The sequence below is a fragment of the Neolamprologus brichardi genome, chromosome 18, assembly GCF_056152115.1.
Source record: "Neolamprologus brichardi isolate AB-2024 chromosome 18, ASM5615211v1, whole genome shotgun sequence".
In the NCBI taxonomy this organism is placed as follows: Eukaryota; Metazoa; Chordata; class Actinopteri; order Cichliformes; family Cichlidae; genus Neolamprologus; species Neolamprologus brichardi.
In genome coordinates, this window is record NC_142121.1 from 1,302,792 (window position 1) to 1,318,697 (window position 15,906).

The 15,906-nt window shown below is 49.4% G+C and overlaps 1 protein-coding gene across 1 annotated transcript in view; it reads left to right on the top strand.

The window, feature by feature from the left end:
- Positions 1–15,906, top strand: part of lamc1 (laminin, gamma 1) — a 52,050-nt gene that overhangs the window by 13,476 nt on the left and 22,668 nt on the right. The window contains exon 2 of the mRNA XM_087831835.1: positions 10,988–11,292. Within this exon, the coding sequence (XP_087687961.1) occupies positions 10,988–11,292 (305 nt within the window). The remainder of the gene's footprint in view (positions 1–10,987; positions 11,293–15,906) is intronic.

Below are 15,906 nucleotides of genomic sequence, written 5' to 3' on the forward strand. Positions count from 1 at the left end.
CCTCGTCGTCACAGCAGCACGTGTATTTGTGAGTAACGAGGCGGACGGTTCAGACGTGGTGCGTTCACGCCCTGGTTGTGACGCCGGCGCTCTGGCTCGCGTTTCCGTGCAGCTGCTGGGCGTCTGAGGACCGCGGTGGTGTTGTTCTGACGCGTCCCCGCTGAGGCCTCGGCGGCGTCTTCTGTAAACAGCGGGCCGGGTTTTGTTTCCAGGCTCGGTGTTTGCGCAGGCAGAGCTGAAGCTTAATGTAATCTTTGATCAGCTCTCAGAGACGATCTCTCAACAATCAGCAGGATATGAGTTTTTTTAATAATCCCTCCTTTGTTCAGATGAGCAGATAGTAGCCGAGCGTCCTCGGGCGCTCTGAGCTCATTCGCTCATTGTTCCGCTTGTTTACGTCTCGACTGATGTGGGTTTTTATTTGAAGAAGAGCTGCAGCACATTTCCAGATGTTTCTCTCCCTGTGCTCTCCTGACAGAACACGATGTTCTCGATCAGTCTCACGGACGAGCGTTGGAGTGTTTGAGCTTCGCGTCCAGCTGCTCTCCTCTGACACCATAAACCTGACAGGAGCGAGGCGGCGTTTGGCAAAGCGAGACTGGCGCATCAATAAAAATAAAACGCTTCGGTGAAGAGGCGCCAGCTGTGTGGAAACTGAAGTCTTCTCACATCCAGTTTTATTTTCTCTGGTTCAAAGTGAAGCTCAGTGACGTCACGTCTTCAGAGGATTATTAAAACTAGATTAAACACACGATGGTCTCCATGTTCAGCGTCTCGCTGCGTTTCCTGGCTTAAAGTGGCGTTTGGTGCTCGGCTACACGCAGAGAGCGAGTCTGTTTCTCTTTGTTTATTACACCAACAGAAGAATCTTTGATGCTTCGTTAGCCGATCTGATCTGCTCATTTCCAGCTCTGTGATTTTTCCTCCCGAGCTCTCCTGAAGCAGCTTTGCATGAATAAAGTTCAAAATAATCCTTCTTTATCTTAATCTGACATCAGCACAGTCTCTCTCAGTGGGTGTGTGGGTGTGGCTTGTTTCTGCAGGCTCTCTGCTCTCAGGTCATGGTTGAGTTTTGGTTCTTCTCATCTGAAAGGCTTCCTCAGAGTCGACTCTTTCCACCCTGACCACTCGTGACGGTGGGATTGGACGATCAGGATCACCTGCAAGGCGATGACCTCACGAAGGTTAAATACCCGGGACCCCGTCAGGTTTTAATCCTCTCCCCGTGTTTGGCACCAAACTCTGACGTCAGGTTTGGCCTCCTGCAGCTGTGAACTCTTTGTCAGGCTTGTTGGTGGTGTTGGGGGTGGGACGTGGTAATGAGGGCCGCTGCTGTTTGTTCCTGACGTCCCGGTGTGGTGACACCTCCGGGCGGGGCGCCCGCTTCTTTGGTGGTCCTGCTGCTAAATCCTCACCAAACACCCTCCTGTTGGGAGGTGGAGGTGGTGGAGGTGGTGGAGGGGGAGGGGTCTGATTAGATCACAGCTTCTTCACTGATGGGAATCTGCTGGTTATTTCTGGCTCTCGGGGAGGGGGGGCCGAGCTCGTAAAGAAGAAAAGGCTGAAGGTGTGGAGGGATTTTCTCACGACGTCCTGATGAGCTGATAGTTCCTGTTCAAACATCGTTTTTACACATTTAAAGAAGAAATACGAGACAAATGAGTGTTTGATGCTGAACTTTTAACTTTTAAGGATTAAATTCAGATTTTAAAACTCACTTTTTACTACATCATAGAGCTGGGCGATAGAACGATAACGACGTGTGTTGCGAAATAACTTTTTCTCGATAGAAAAATGAAACTGTTGCAATAGACCTCTCTCTCTCTTCCTCTCTTATAAAAAAAGAACAGCCAATCCAAATTAAGTAGAGCCGAACCACGTCACGTGACCTGTGAGCACAAGTGCCGAGCCGCACGTGTGTATTTGTTTGGGAAGCAGCCGCCGTGTGGCCGGGTAACCGAGGAAATGAGTGTGCTGACTAGAGAAAAATCTACCGAGAGCGTGAGCGAAGGTTACCGAAGAGAAAACCGATGATGCTTTCTCCAGCGTCTTACCGTATGACAAAAAAGCTAAGAGACATAGCAACATAACGAATGCCGTAGCTTACTGTCTTGCTAAAGACGTGCTACCAATAAACACAGCAATGAAGGATTCAAGCAGCTAATGAAGGTACTGGATCCTCGTTACCAACTCCCTGGACATAAACATTTCTCAGACAGCAATATTAAATAAGTTCGTCAATTTTGTCTCTGCTTCTGTAAAATTAAGATTTATTTTTAGAATCAATATTTTGTTTCTAAGTGGACTAGTGACAGTTTAGTCTGTTTTGTTCTGTTTTGAAACGTAAACGCTTTAGCGGCTACTTTTGTGTAGTTTGTAATATTTGCCTTTATTTTGCCTAAACTGAAGCCTCATGTTAAGAACATCTGCCCTGTTGAACTTATTATGGGAAATAAATATTTAAATCAAAACAAGCTGCTGATTATTTCACATTTTACTTGTGAGCAACGGCACATTTAAATCTTAAAAATATAGTTATTTGGCTGATATCGTGATATATATCGTTATCGCCTGAAATGAAGGAAGCATATATCAGCTCTACTCTGTAAGACATCTGAAGGAGGAAAACTGATCTGTTCTTCAGACAAGCTGAACTCATGAGAGAAAACTGGATCAAACTTGTGCTCATCAGTCATTTTGAGTCTTTTCACATTAAGAGCGCGTTACAGCGCTCGCTGAATGATGACAGGGCTTCTTCTCAGCCATTAAAAACAATCATTGCCTCCCACCTTCACTCCCTTCCTGCTGCCCTCCCCCTCAAACACTTAATTGGAAATCCCCCCTCTGAGACACACACACACACACTCTCGGTTTGATATCTTAGTGAGGACATCCATCCATGCTTCTCCGAGCCGCCCACCCTAACCCTTCGGAGATGGTTGTGTTTAGAGTAACTGTAACACTAAAACCAGTCTGAGTCTCTTTTGTCTCTTTTGGTCCCCACAAAGATGTATAAACAGGCACACACACACACATGTGGGAGGAGCCTGTCCTTCCATCCTGACCTTTGCAGACTTTGTTCGTGTCATTCTGCAGCTGCGTCTCACAGCTAGAAGGTCAGCCTGGTTTCCAAATGTGGCTCAAAGGAGACTTTTCATCTGCTCTAAGTCTACGCCGACACGAGCTTTCACAGTTTACCCACAATGCACTCGATGTGTTCTCCATTAGAAACGTCCAGGCCTCTGCTGCTCTGTGTCGGGCTGCAGCTCAGAGAAAGACGAGGAGAGTGTGGGTGTAAAACTGGTGTGACTGCAGTTTCCAGCTTCAGTGTTTTCAGCCCTGAAAAGCTCCAAGATGACCTGAGTTACTTCACAGCTCATAAAAATCTGTTTGTTTCACAATCGGCTGATTCAGACGAGGCAGGAGGAACGTTTCCTGGATTTGATTATTGGATCAGAGTCACTCACTGTTACAAATGTTACAGTTATTCTCTTACTCGTGTTAGAAAGAGTGAAACATCTCGACGCACGCTGTGGAGCGTCCGGGGAGCGTGTGAGCGTCGCCGTGCTGCTCAGAACGGAGACTTTCATTTTTATTATAAAGAACAGCTTTAATCTCACTGCTCGGTCACATGATCAGCTGTGAAACTACCACAGGAAGGTCACGGTTTCTCTGCCTGCTCGTGACCATCGTGACCTGTGCTGATGTCACAGCGAGACGCTCGGCTCAGTTTATGTTGGAGCCTCGTTATCTCACACACACACACACACACACACACACACACACACACACACACACACACACACACACCTCTGCATTCTCACCTCGACATCCAGCCTGCCCCTTTAATCTCCTCACAGCCAATCGGAGCGCTCGCTCAGCCAGCGGTTGTTTATCAAACAGATGAAGCTGATAGCGGCTCGTCTCCGGCTCCCCTCTGACTCTCTGCACGTTTAGAGATAACACTTATCACACATCTGTACAGCGCTCTGTCTTCTGTCATTTTCAGGAAACCTTTAATGCGAGTCAGCTGTTTCTACTTGGACGTACGAGCGTGTGCGTGGAGGCAGGAAGAGGTCACAGCGTCTCAAACCAAGCAAACACAAATCTATGAATAAAGATAAATTCAGCAAATAGTGAATGAAGTCTGGAACTGTGTGAGGTTTGTTCCTTTAAGGCAGCAGCAGGTTGGAGATTAACCGGGACATTAATGTGTAACTGCGCTGCACATGTCGCCGCCGCAGTCAGTGACCCGATTCTCGTATCTGTCACGTATCCTTGGAGACGAGGACCCAGCGTGGAACGCCGCGGGGCGTAAAGGGTTAAACTCCGCTGCATTCCTCGCGTTGCTCCTCCTGCGTCATCCCCAGCAGCCTTTCACAGACGTCCAGTCCAATTTGATGGTGCTTTTTATGTGAGAGGCTTCAGCCCGCTGACCTCTGACCCCGGCACCTGCTGGGAGACGAGCACGCTTGGTGGAGGATCCTCGCAGCTCTCGACAGGGTTTAGTCTTTAAAGAAAGTTCGTTTAGTTCCATTGTTCAGTCAGAGACCGGGTCAAAGTTCACCTTTGTACGTAAATGTGAAACACGCTTCACTTGAAACACGTTTCTGGCAGCGATCGCCGATCGATCAGCTGATTTTGGTCATTGATTAATCGTCTGGTTCGTAACAAAGTTTGGTCCTCTTTGTGTCCCGTTGCCTCATCTTGTTTGTTATCACTTTAAATCCTTTTTTACAACCCTGCAGCCCTGGAATGGCAGCTTTACCCTCTTAAAGGCACCAAACTCCCTTTTAAAATCAGCTGATTTGGTGACGCTTCCCCCGCAGCGAGAGCAGCTGTGTTTAAACCCACTCATGATGATCTCACTTCATGTTTTAGGCTCTTCGGCTGAATTCGGCTTTTAAAACATTTTCACGTGTTGGTTTCTAAACACTGAAAGTCTGCAGTGGTCCTCAGCCCGCTGCGTTCACGCCTGAGCTGACAATAATCAGATTACTGGAGTGGATGTAAATAGAGAGAGCGCGCTCAGTGCGACCTTTGACCTTTCTCCTGCCCGGTACCTGCTGCCCGGACTCGTCAGCGCGAGTTTGAAGCTCGGCGGTGCCCACACGTCCAAAAGTCAAAGCGGCCATTGTTCGTTTCCCTGGAGAAGAATGCGGTGATGTCATGGGAGGAAATTTAATTGGAGCGTGCTGTGAGCTGAGGCGTCCCCCCCCCACCTTCACAACAACTGTAACCCCCTCCCAGCCCTGAGGACGAGCCCGGGAAGTTTCCAGAGCTCCCAAAAAATGTTTTAAAGGAGCTCAGCCCCAGTTTAGTGGAATTTACACTATAAAACACGGAGTTTGATTCCTGACAGAAGCTACGAACGGCCATGTTTGCACGTTTAAGGAAATATGTGTTTATAATGGCAGGTTAGGCGTGTTAGCCTTCATCAGAGTCACGGATGCTCTGAGATTTGTCACCTTTTCCTTTTCTGTCATTTCGTTACCTCGGAGTACTTGAACAAACCAAGTGCAGCGTGCTGGTTTCTCTCAAAACGTGATTTAATGCAAAGAAAAAAGTTTTTATCCAAATCAAAACTGCCAGAAATGAATGTTCTCAAAGAGCAGCTGTGAAATGTGACAGCAGAAATCATTTTTACTGTGAGGAAAATGTCACAGCTCTGAGAAAAATGCGATGATGTCACCGGGCCGCACAGCGTGCTGGGGCGTGCCCCTCCCGCCCTCACCACCCCTCAGGCCGACCCCGAGGCTCGGATACGTTTGGAGCAGCGATGTCAGGAATCCGCGAGAGAAAAAACGGCCTCGAGCCACAAAACGTCTCCTGATCCTGGTTTTCTTCTTCAGCCAGGCGGACGTGTGACGGCGGCTCGGAGTGAGGCCTGCGTGTGCGGCTATTTGTCCGTGATTCTTTACAGTCTTTGCTTGTTTCCGTGTGGGTTCATCAGGTTTGAGTGTGTCACAGGAAACAGCTGCATCTCAAACACGTTGAAGGACGGCTCGTTATTTTCAGGTCTGGCCTGAGCGAGCCGACTGCAGCGTCTTCCTCCCCCTGCCTCGTCTGTCCTCCAGAAGGACGTCTTCCTCGTTAAACGCCGTCCTCTGTGGACGGAGAACATCTGCCTCTGAAATAAAGCCTCCTTTATAAGAGACTGAGGTTTATGACCAAACGCACCTGTGTCCACAGTTACCAAAATAAAAGCTCTGATTCATCTCTCCGGTTTATTCAGACGCTGGTTACGGGCAGTTTGCGTCACCCTTCTCATATTTTTGGAAGCATTTCCCAAACGAATTCCTCTTCGATCTCCGACCTGATCCTCCGCTTGCAGAGTGGCGTGACGCAGACGTGCCGCGGGGAGCCGAACGCACGCACATGCTCAGTTGATCAGAGCTGCAGAGAGCGAGGCTGCAATAAGACAGAGTAACAGATCAGTAACACATCGTGGCCTCTCTGGGCCTCCGTACATTTGAGTTTTTGCAGCTAAAGTTCTGATAAGTTTGTTGCTTCTGATCCAAACTTGGACTCCAGGCTTAGACTGGGAGATTCAGGCCAGAGGTCAGAGGTCACGTGCAGCTACGGAAGTCTTTGAGTTTCTGTGGTCTCTTTCTTCCTCCGTACGGTGTGTCTACATCGTTAGGGGCGTGGCCTCTTTGACTGACAGGTGGATGGCGACACAGGCGGCTAACTGTCTGCTAGCTTCACTGCAGCTAACTGGAGCTGTTGGAGGTTTTTGGGGCCTTTTTAATGGCTTGGACTCCAGGCTTAGACTAGGAGATTCAGGCCAGAGGTCAGAGGTCACATGCAGCTGCGGAAGCTGTCGGTCTCGTTACGTTGCTCGCTGGCACTTCAGCAGAGCTCGTCCTCCCTCGTGCTCGTTTGCATTTCTGCTCACTGAGTCATCGTGTCTTCCATATCAGGGCAGGAAAAACTCCCAGCAGCCCCCTCTGCCCCCTCTCCGTCTTTGAGTTTCTGTGGTCTCTTTCTTCCTCCGTCCGTCCCTCCGTCCGGCGTCACTCTGCCCAGCGGAAACGCATTCCTGCCGTGTCACCCCCCGTCACCCCCACCGGTCCCTCGGAAAGAAAAGCTGCTTCTCCAGAACGACTGGAGGCTCTTTTCATGTTGGGACGTGACTCCGAGGCTCCCCGAGGAGACTCTGGCAGGGTCAGCGCGCCACAAAAGGCGGGTTAGCGCCGCTTAAAGCAAAACCAGCTAATTGACGATGTCTGCGTTTGTTTCTCAGCGGCGGCTTTGCTGCAGCAGCGTCTTAACGGCAGCTTAAATCCTCAGAGGCTCCAAGGAGGGGCAGACAAAAGCTTCTATAGTGAATTTGGCTTAAAGGTTGAGTTCACTGTTTTTTAATCCGGCCTTTATTAAAGCGCCGTTTCCTGTTTACAGTATGAGAGGACAAAAGCTCCTCTTTTACTCACTTTTTACACTTTTAGGAGGCTTAACGTGTAAAAATGATCTCAGCTGGTTTATTCCAGGTCACCGTGTTAGATCATAGAATACTTGGCTTTGCTGATGAGAAATAAATCAGAAAAATAAAATAAAAAATAAATAAATAATAATAAAAAATAAATAAAAAATAAAGCTGTACAAAAATCAAATCTCACATTTTCAAATCGAGGAAAAACGTTCACTTTAATCTGTGCGAGTCAGAAACTGCAGTTCCACTAATGTCCACCGGGGCTCCGGTGAGTCAGTCCCCATGAACTCCCATGTTAACGTGTTTACAGCTCTGGTTGTAGTTGTTATACATCGTTAGGGGCGTGGCCTCTTTGACTGACAGGTGGATGGCGACACAGGCGGCTAGCTGTCTGCTAGCTTCACTGCAGCTAACTGGAGCTGTTGGAGGTTTTTGGGGCCTTTTAAATGACATCATGTGACCTGCTGTGAGGTTACTGCGGTAACAGACCGAGAAGCCTTTCATTGATTAATCGTCTGGTTCGTAGCAAAGTTTGGTCCTCTTTGTTCCCCATTGCCTCATCTTGTTTGTTATCACTTTAAATCCTTTTTTACAACCCTGCAGCCCTGGAATGGCAGCTTTATCCTCTTAAAGGCACCAAACTCACTTTTAAAATCAGCTGATTTGGTGATGCTTCCCCCGCAGCGAGAGCAGCTGTGTTTAAACCCACTCATGATGATCTCATTTCATGTTTTAGGCTCTTCGGCTGAATTCGGCTTTTAAAACATTTTCACGTGTTGGTTTCTAAACACTGAAAGTCTGCAGTGGTCCTCAGCCCGCTGCGTTCACGCCTGAGCTGACAATAATCAGATTACTGGAGTGGATGTAAATAGAGAGAGCGCGCCCAGTGCGACCTTTGACTTTTCTCCTGCGCAGTACCTGCTGCCCGGACTCGTCAGCGCGAGTTCGAAGCTCGGCGGTGCCCACACGTCCAAAAGTCAAAGCGGCCATTGTTCGTTTCCCTGGAGAAGAATGCGGTGATGTCATGGGAGGAAATTTAATTGGACCGTCCCCATGAACTCCCATGTTACGTGTTTACAGCTCTGGTTGTAGTTGTTATACATCGTTAGGGGCGTGGCCTCTTTGACTGACAGGTGGATGGCGACACAGGCGGCTAGCTGTCTGCTAGCTTCACTGCAGCTAACTGGAGCTGTTGGAGGTTTTTGGGGCCTTTTTAATGACATCATGTGACCTGCTGTGTGGTTACTGCGGTAACAGACTGAGAAGCCTTAAACCAGCGCGCTCAGGCGCTGTAGCTAAGCGCTCGTAGTCATTTTAAGGATGTCTGACCTCTTCTGTGATTTAGGTAGAAGGACGAGAATGAAAATGTCAAATATGTGAAACAGACACGTCGTCCAGCTGCAGGCGAGGCTGTTCACCCTTCACCTCTGTAGCTCTTGTTAACTCCCTGCAATTCATCTCCATAAAACCTGAATCATCTCAGATTTATGAGGGTTTATTCTGCTGGAAGGCTCCACCTGCTCTCACAGAGCCACGTCTTTCAGAGGTTTAAGTTTCATCAACGTTTCTCTGTGCATGCTGGGAAACGATGAAAGATGGTGACAGCACGAAGATGGAGCTCGGGTTCATCCTCGGTTTGTTTTTCCAGTCTGTGTGGCTTCCTCTTTGTGCTCTCAGGACGGCGCTTTGTCGTCTGTCTGCAGCGTCACTTCCTGCGGGCCCCTCCGGCCTCCTGTCCCAGCAGCCACCTGGACTTTGTTTGCCTCCCGATTGCTGCGACAACAGACGCTTTTGTCCCGTTCGTGAGGATGCGGAGGCGTGTTTCTGTAGAGATGTCACCGACTCTTCATCGTCTCCTCTGACGCCTCTTCATAAACCTTTGATCCGAGGCCGGCGAGGCTCCGCGGGGCGTTTGCAGGTCCCACGTGTTCGCCGTCAGATCTGAATGAAACGGCTTTTTATTCTGAAACTGGTGAACTTCACTCAGCCCAGTTTGTGTCCGGCTGTGGAGGAATGTGTGGGAAACCATGACGGAGCGCTTCCTTTTCATTTCTCATGAAAGCCGCTGCTGTGATCTCGTTCTGGGGAGGCTACATAAAGCAGCACGGTTGGTGTTCAAACCTCCGTCCACCTGAGGCCCGCTCTGCGTCCTCACAAACGTCACCTCTCCTTCCTTTTGTCTGATCTTGTTGCTCCATCTCTGCGTTTGAGCCGTTTTCCCACCTGTGATGGGAACAGCTTTTGTTTCATGACTCTGTAAATATGTAATCATGAATGTTTGAAGGATACTTCAAACTCGATTACTGTAAACAGCCTCACAGGCCGACACTTTGGGAACGCAGTGACACACATTTCATTTAATCTTCAGGTTTGGTTTTTATTCTTCTAAGAAAACACCTCCACCCACGTTTGACTTCCCAATGACCAGTGTCCATGCTTTTATTTTGACGGTCCACCCTGCCTCTGGTGTTGTGGCCCCTGATTATAACTCAGCAGCTCTGCGTGACGGTTGGATCTGCTGTGGCGAGCAGGTTCACGGCCGTCCACGCCGACCCTGAGAGGCAGCTGGTTTCAATCATCGGTCACATCAGGAAATAAAAACATCTGCTTCTGTTTGTTTCACGCCGAGTTTGGTTTGCGGTGAAAAGACGACGTGAGCGTGTTTGTGAAGATGAAAGCAGCACAGTAGCAGTTTGTGCTGATGCGTCCCTGATCCGGCGCTTCAGGGTCGGCGCTGCGTGACATTTAAAACCTTCAGCCTGACCTCTGATTGGCCGCCTGCGTTCGCAGCGCTGTGTGAACGGCCGGTAATACAGAAAATGAAACCTCAGCGATGACGTGCACCGAGGCTTTGATTGCGAGCAGTAAACGGGCCTCCGCCCTCGCTGTTAGCCTTCGCTCATAAACTCGGTGTGGTCCTCGGAGCGTCACGCACACACGGGGAGGACGCCGGCGGCGTGTTTGCTGTTGCTTCATTGTTTCCTGTAATAAACTGCAGCTCTTTGTGCGCTTCGCTCCTATCAGCAGCTTCACCTTTATTTGCCGTTGACACAGAGGGGCCCCCGCAGGCCGGGGCCCCGTCAGCGCTGTTTACAGAGCAGATTCTTTGGCTGAGCAAACAGCCGTACCCCCCGCCGCACGGCTCAAACACGCCGGCCTTCCTTTGCTCGCTGACTGATGGCTGCTGGAGCGTTCAGGCCGACCTGCTCAGACTCGCCAAATATGCGGAGAGCGTCCGCAGCCCCGAGTGTCGCAGTCAGAGGAAGAGCTTACTTCACATTCCTGCTCAGCATTTCCCAAATCGCCCGAGATTCCCCCCCCGACAGGGCCCGAGCGGGCGTCAGGAAGCAGTCCTGCAGAGACACGATGCTCCGCAGAGATCCTCAGGTTACAGTCAGGGTGGAGGCGCAGCTGCATCCAGCTGTGCTGTGCGTGGTTTAAGCTCCGCCCTGCAGCTCGTCCGACTCTCAGCTTCTTTCATTCTGCAGGTTTTTAGTCTCCTTCCATCTGTTACACAAACTGACTCTAACCTAACGCTCCTCCCTCTCTCTGCAGGTAAGGCCTTCGACATCACCTACGTCCGCCTCAAGTTCCACACCAGCCGGCCGGAGAGCTTCGCCATCTACAAGCGGACCAGCGATGGCAGCCCGTGGGTGCCGTACCAGTACTACAGCAGCTCCTGCGAGAAGACCTACCACAAAGCCAACCGCGGCTTCATCCGCACGGGCCAGGACGAGCAGCAGGCGCTCTGCACCGACGAGTTCAGCGACATCTCGCCGCTCACCGGAGGAAACGTGGCCTTCTCCACGCTGGAGGGACGACCCAGCGCGTACAACTTCGACAACAGCCCCGTCCTCCAGGTGAGCGACACAATATCAGCTCCACAGAAAAGTGACGAGAATTTTACGGGAATCATGTTGAGGCACAAGTTTGACCTTTAACCCTTTTAAAGTTTCTTCTGTTCGTCATAAAGTTCTTATTTAGAAATAAAACAAGGACACTGTTTGAGCCTCAGTAACTACAGATGAAGGCGTGCGCGTGACGCCACCTGAGACAACATTTCCTCATCGTGACTCCTCCCCTCACAGAATGAGGAGCCGGAGGTTACGCCGCACATCTGGGCACAGCAGCTTCGTGAAATCAGAGTTTGGTTTGGAAAAGCTCACATGAGACCAGATCGCTGCTTTCCCCTAAACAAACTCTCCGTCATCATCAAAGATTCTTTTCAATATTCGATCTGTTCCTGAAACTGATGAAATATTCCCAGAATGAAGGGAAAGTTTCAAACATCAGCATCTGTAATGTTTTTATAGGCGAGTGTTCCCTCGTTCTGCAGACACAAGTTCTCGAGCAGCGCCGCCTGCGCTGCGACCCGCTTCCAGGCGACGCCCCCGGATTTCCCAGCTCGGTTTGGCCCGAGCGCCCGGCAGCTGGAGCGCTCTCCTCGCTGTCCCCTCCTCTTCCCGTCACCCGTCAGCGCGTTTGCAATTGCTTCATGAGTTTGTGTTCATTCCTCTCGCCTCAGTTTATGTTTTGTAAGGTCACTCTGACACACACACACACACACACACACACACACACACACACACACACACACACACACACACTAAATACAGTTTATAGGTTTTATCAGTAACCAGAGGAACACTGAGAGTTTCCCACAGTCAGAAACACAAACGATGGGAGAGACTCACACGATGTTCCTCTGTCAGACTCTGCGGGAGATTTTGTGGCATCAGTGACTCACATTATTATTAAAGGAGGATGTGCGTAAGTGTTTATTCTGAAAACAGCGAGTGACAGAAGGTCCTGATGGATGGACGGAGCGTTTCTGCAGACGGTTCCTCACAGCTGCTGCAGGTCTCCGGGACAGGCTGGAGATCAGATCTTCATGCATGGAGATCCTTTTTAAGGACAGATCATAGTTTCAGTCAGGATCTGACGCAGCTCGTTGTTTCAAGCCCACGAACTCTGAAACTCTTTCGTGTTATTTTTCAGTCTTTTCTTATTTTAGAACATTTGATTGATTTAAGTTTGATTTTAAAGACGATATTAAAACAAAGACTAAACGTTGAGAAGAGTCAGCTGATGATAAACCACTGAGGACCTGGTGGAGCGCAGCCATGACCTGACATCATCTGTGTGCTGGTGATTAACTCAGGAAGTATATGATCCGAGGAATTCTGCTGTTCCGCTCTCCGCCTCAACCTCAGATAACTAAACCCGACGGAGGTTCAGGTGTCGATTGGCTCGTTAAAAAGTGCAGCTGGTCCGGTTATCTGCTGACCGTTTTAAAGGCCGCTTCTTCTCCCATCTCCGACATTCATGCGGCATAAACGCATCCGGCCCGTCCAGCAGCTGCAGATCCTCACGCCGTCCCGTCCAGGAAGCCGGAGCAGCCTCGTCTCCAAATCGCCGCTGTCTGAACTGTAGCGAACATTTGTTTGCCATCAATCAACTGCAGCTCCGTGCCAGTGAGGAGGCCTCGCCCGGGATGTGTTTTCTCGAAGGAAGAATGCTGCTTGGTTTTAGGAAGTCCTCCGGGAATCACAAACATCCAGCCTGGAAACAAACAGCCTGTCAGGAGGCGAACGAGAGCGAGCGGAGACGCGACCGGTGATTATTGTAGAGGTGGAATAAACGTCCACTTCAGCTGTTTCGTCTGTCAAGTCTTCACATTAAAACTCCACAGATTGAAATTTTAATCCGTTCTTCCTCGAGCCCAAGAGGGGGAAATTCCCAGAGGTGTCCTGAAAGTGCTGCTGGGATTTTGTCCAGATGCGCTGAGAGCGTCCGGGACGTTTTCACGTGCAGCGAAAGATCCGACTCGTCTTAGTCGACCGACATCAGCTGCAGACGTACCTGCTGGGGCCACAACGCAACATTAACAGTTGTAGCTCCGGGTGTAGCGCACACTGTCACTGCGCCTGTAACTGGAGGTGGCGCCCTCTGCTGGCTCGTTTCAGCCAAACATCGCTTAAAAACCCCGTAAACGAGCAGAGCGCTCAGACCCTTTGAGCTCAGTCTGTTTGAAACGAAGGACGCAGCTCAGACAGGAAATGACATCAGCAAGCTAACAGGAAGTCTGGTTCACTTCATTTCAAAAATAAAAAACACTGTTCCTTTTCCTGCATCTGCCATGTCTCGTTTCTGAAGTGTCTGCGGTGTTCCCGGGAATGTTGGAGCGTTTGTTTTTCTTTTTTTTTGTTATCTTTTCCAAAATGTTTTCTGTTTTTTGAGGGGGTTTCCCGCCTCAGGGCCACCGTAGGAAAAGAAACCTGGAGCGTGACATCGCCATCAGCCACATTAGCATGTTCGCTAACTTTCATGTAACGGTCGCGACGTTTAAGGCTGATTTTTGTCGTGGAAGCACAAAGTGGAGTAAACGTGGTGTCGTTGGTCAGCGATGGAAAGAATAAAATGATCTAAATGTAATAAAGATCCTGTGGACGTCTAAGGCCACAGTCCTCGGTGAGGATGGTCCAGCAGGGAGGAATCGAATCGGATGTTGGATTTCTCTGCTCGCTCAGAAACAGTTAGAGGTGAGAAGTCGGGCCTGTGAACACTTGTGCCAGCAGCTCTCGGCTGTGTTTAATGCCGTGATGGTTGATCATCTGCCCGCTGAGGTGGACGCTCTCAGCTGCTGGTTATTTCCCGCTCAGAGATGACAGACAGCAGGAATGTCACAGAGCAACTAACAGCCGTCTGACGCCTCCGGCGGGCCGCCGCCTCCAAAAAGATCCTGGCTTTGGTATAAATAGCTCGATGCCAGCGAGACAAATAAGGAAGTTTAGAGCTGAGCTGCGGAGCTAAATCTGTTCATTTACATGGAGAGGAAGTACGAGGCTAGAAGGAAGCAAGGGAGGAAACAACGAGCTGTGAAAATGCTTTTCCAGAAAGCTTCGGCTGATCGCTTTTCCAAACTGGGACGGGTCATGTGATGGGGCAGACTGCCTGAACTCAAACATGGTCAAAGGTTACACTGAAAATGTTACCAATAAAAAAATGAACTGGATGTTTTATCAGCGTTTAAATGAGTTTACAGCTTCCTAATCAGCTGATATGCATCACTCCACCAACAACAGAGTCACGTGGCAGCTAATTCTGCTTAAACGCCGTCTTTCTCTGAGCGTTTTAGACGTTCTGTGGCTGGATAAACGTGGACTGTGGGACCAACATAGTAATGCACATGTGGAGGGTTTGGAAAGAGGAAACAGTATAGCTGTGACTTTATTGGCCAGTATTTCCTCAAAGAGCAGTCTTTGGTGTCAGGACGCCATCATGGAAGTGAGAAACTTGCAGTTCCTGTAACGTCCACTGGAGGCTCCAGCATTCCTTTATAACGTTTTGATGCATTCTCAATCATCCAGGAAAATAAATCTCCAAAAGTTGATTCTGTTCATCTGGACGTAGCGTTTTCTGGGAGAAACGTTTCGTCACTCATCCAAGTGACGTCTTCAGTCTCAGCTGACTGCAGGTTTCAATCTTATAAACAGGACATTTGCATAATTGGGGAAACCTGCAGTCAGCTGAGACTGAAGACGTCACTTGGATGAGTGACGAAACGTTTCTCCCAGAAAACGCTACGTCCAGATGAACAGAATCAACTTTTGGAGATTCCTTTATAACTCGCCTGGATTAGTTTGCATTATTAGGGGCGTGGCCTCTATTCAATTTATTTAGATTCAATTTTATTTATACAGCACAAAATCACAACAACAACCAATGTGCTTTATATTGTCAGGTAGACCTTACAATAATACAGAGAATACAGAGAAAAACCCAACAATCATATGACCCCCTATGAGCAGCACTTTGGCGACAGTGGGAAGGAAAAACTCCCTTTTAACAGGAAGAAACCTCCAGCAGAACCAGGCTCAGGGAGGGGCGGGGCCATCTGCTGTGATTGGTTGGGGTGAGAGAAGGAAGACAGGATAAAGACATGCTGTGGAAGAGAGACAGAGGTTAATAACAGATATGATTCAGTACAGAGAGGTCTGTTAACACATAGTGAGTGAAGAAGAAACACCCAGTGCATCATGGGAATCCTCCAGCAGCTTGCACCAGTTGCAGCATAGCTAAGGGAGCTTCATGTTTCAGGAACTGGCTGTCGATTATTTGTGTTGCTCATGTTGGGAATGAATCCAGTAACCTGATGTTTCAGTGCAGGTCGGCTACATGTGTGACACGGTTACATCAACATCTAACCGTCGAGCGGTCGTGCTCAGTGCTTTCAAGGCGTTCTGCTCTGCTTGTTTCCTGTGAGGGTCGTCACAGGGTTACCTCAGGACAGGTAAACTTCCTGTTTCAGAGCCTGTGAGTCGCAGGCTGTTCCACATTCCCAGCACTTGTCCGAGCATTTAACAGGCATGCGTGAAGTCACAGTTTTCCTGAGTGGGCAGACAAACACGGAGCAGGTCTGACAGCGGGCCAGCTCGCTTATATCCACTTCCACTTTCCCGTCGAGCTGCCGC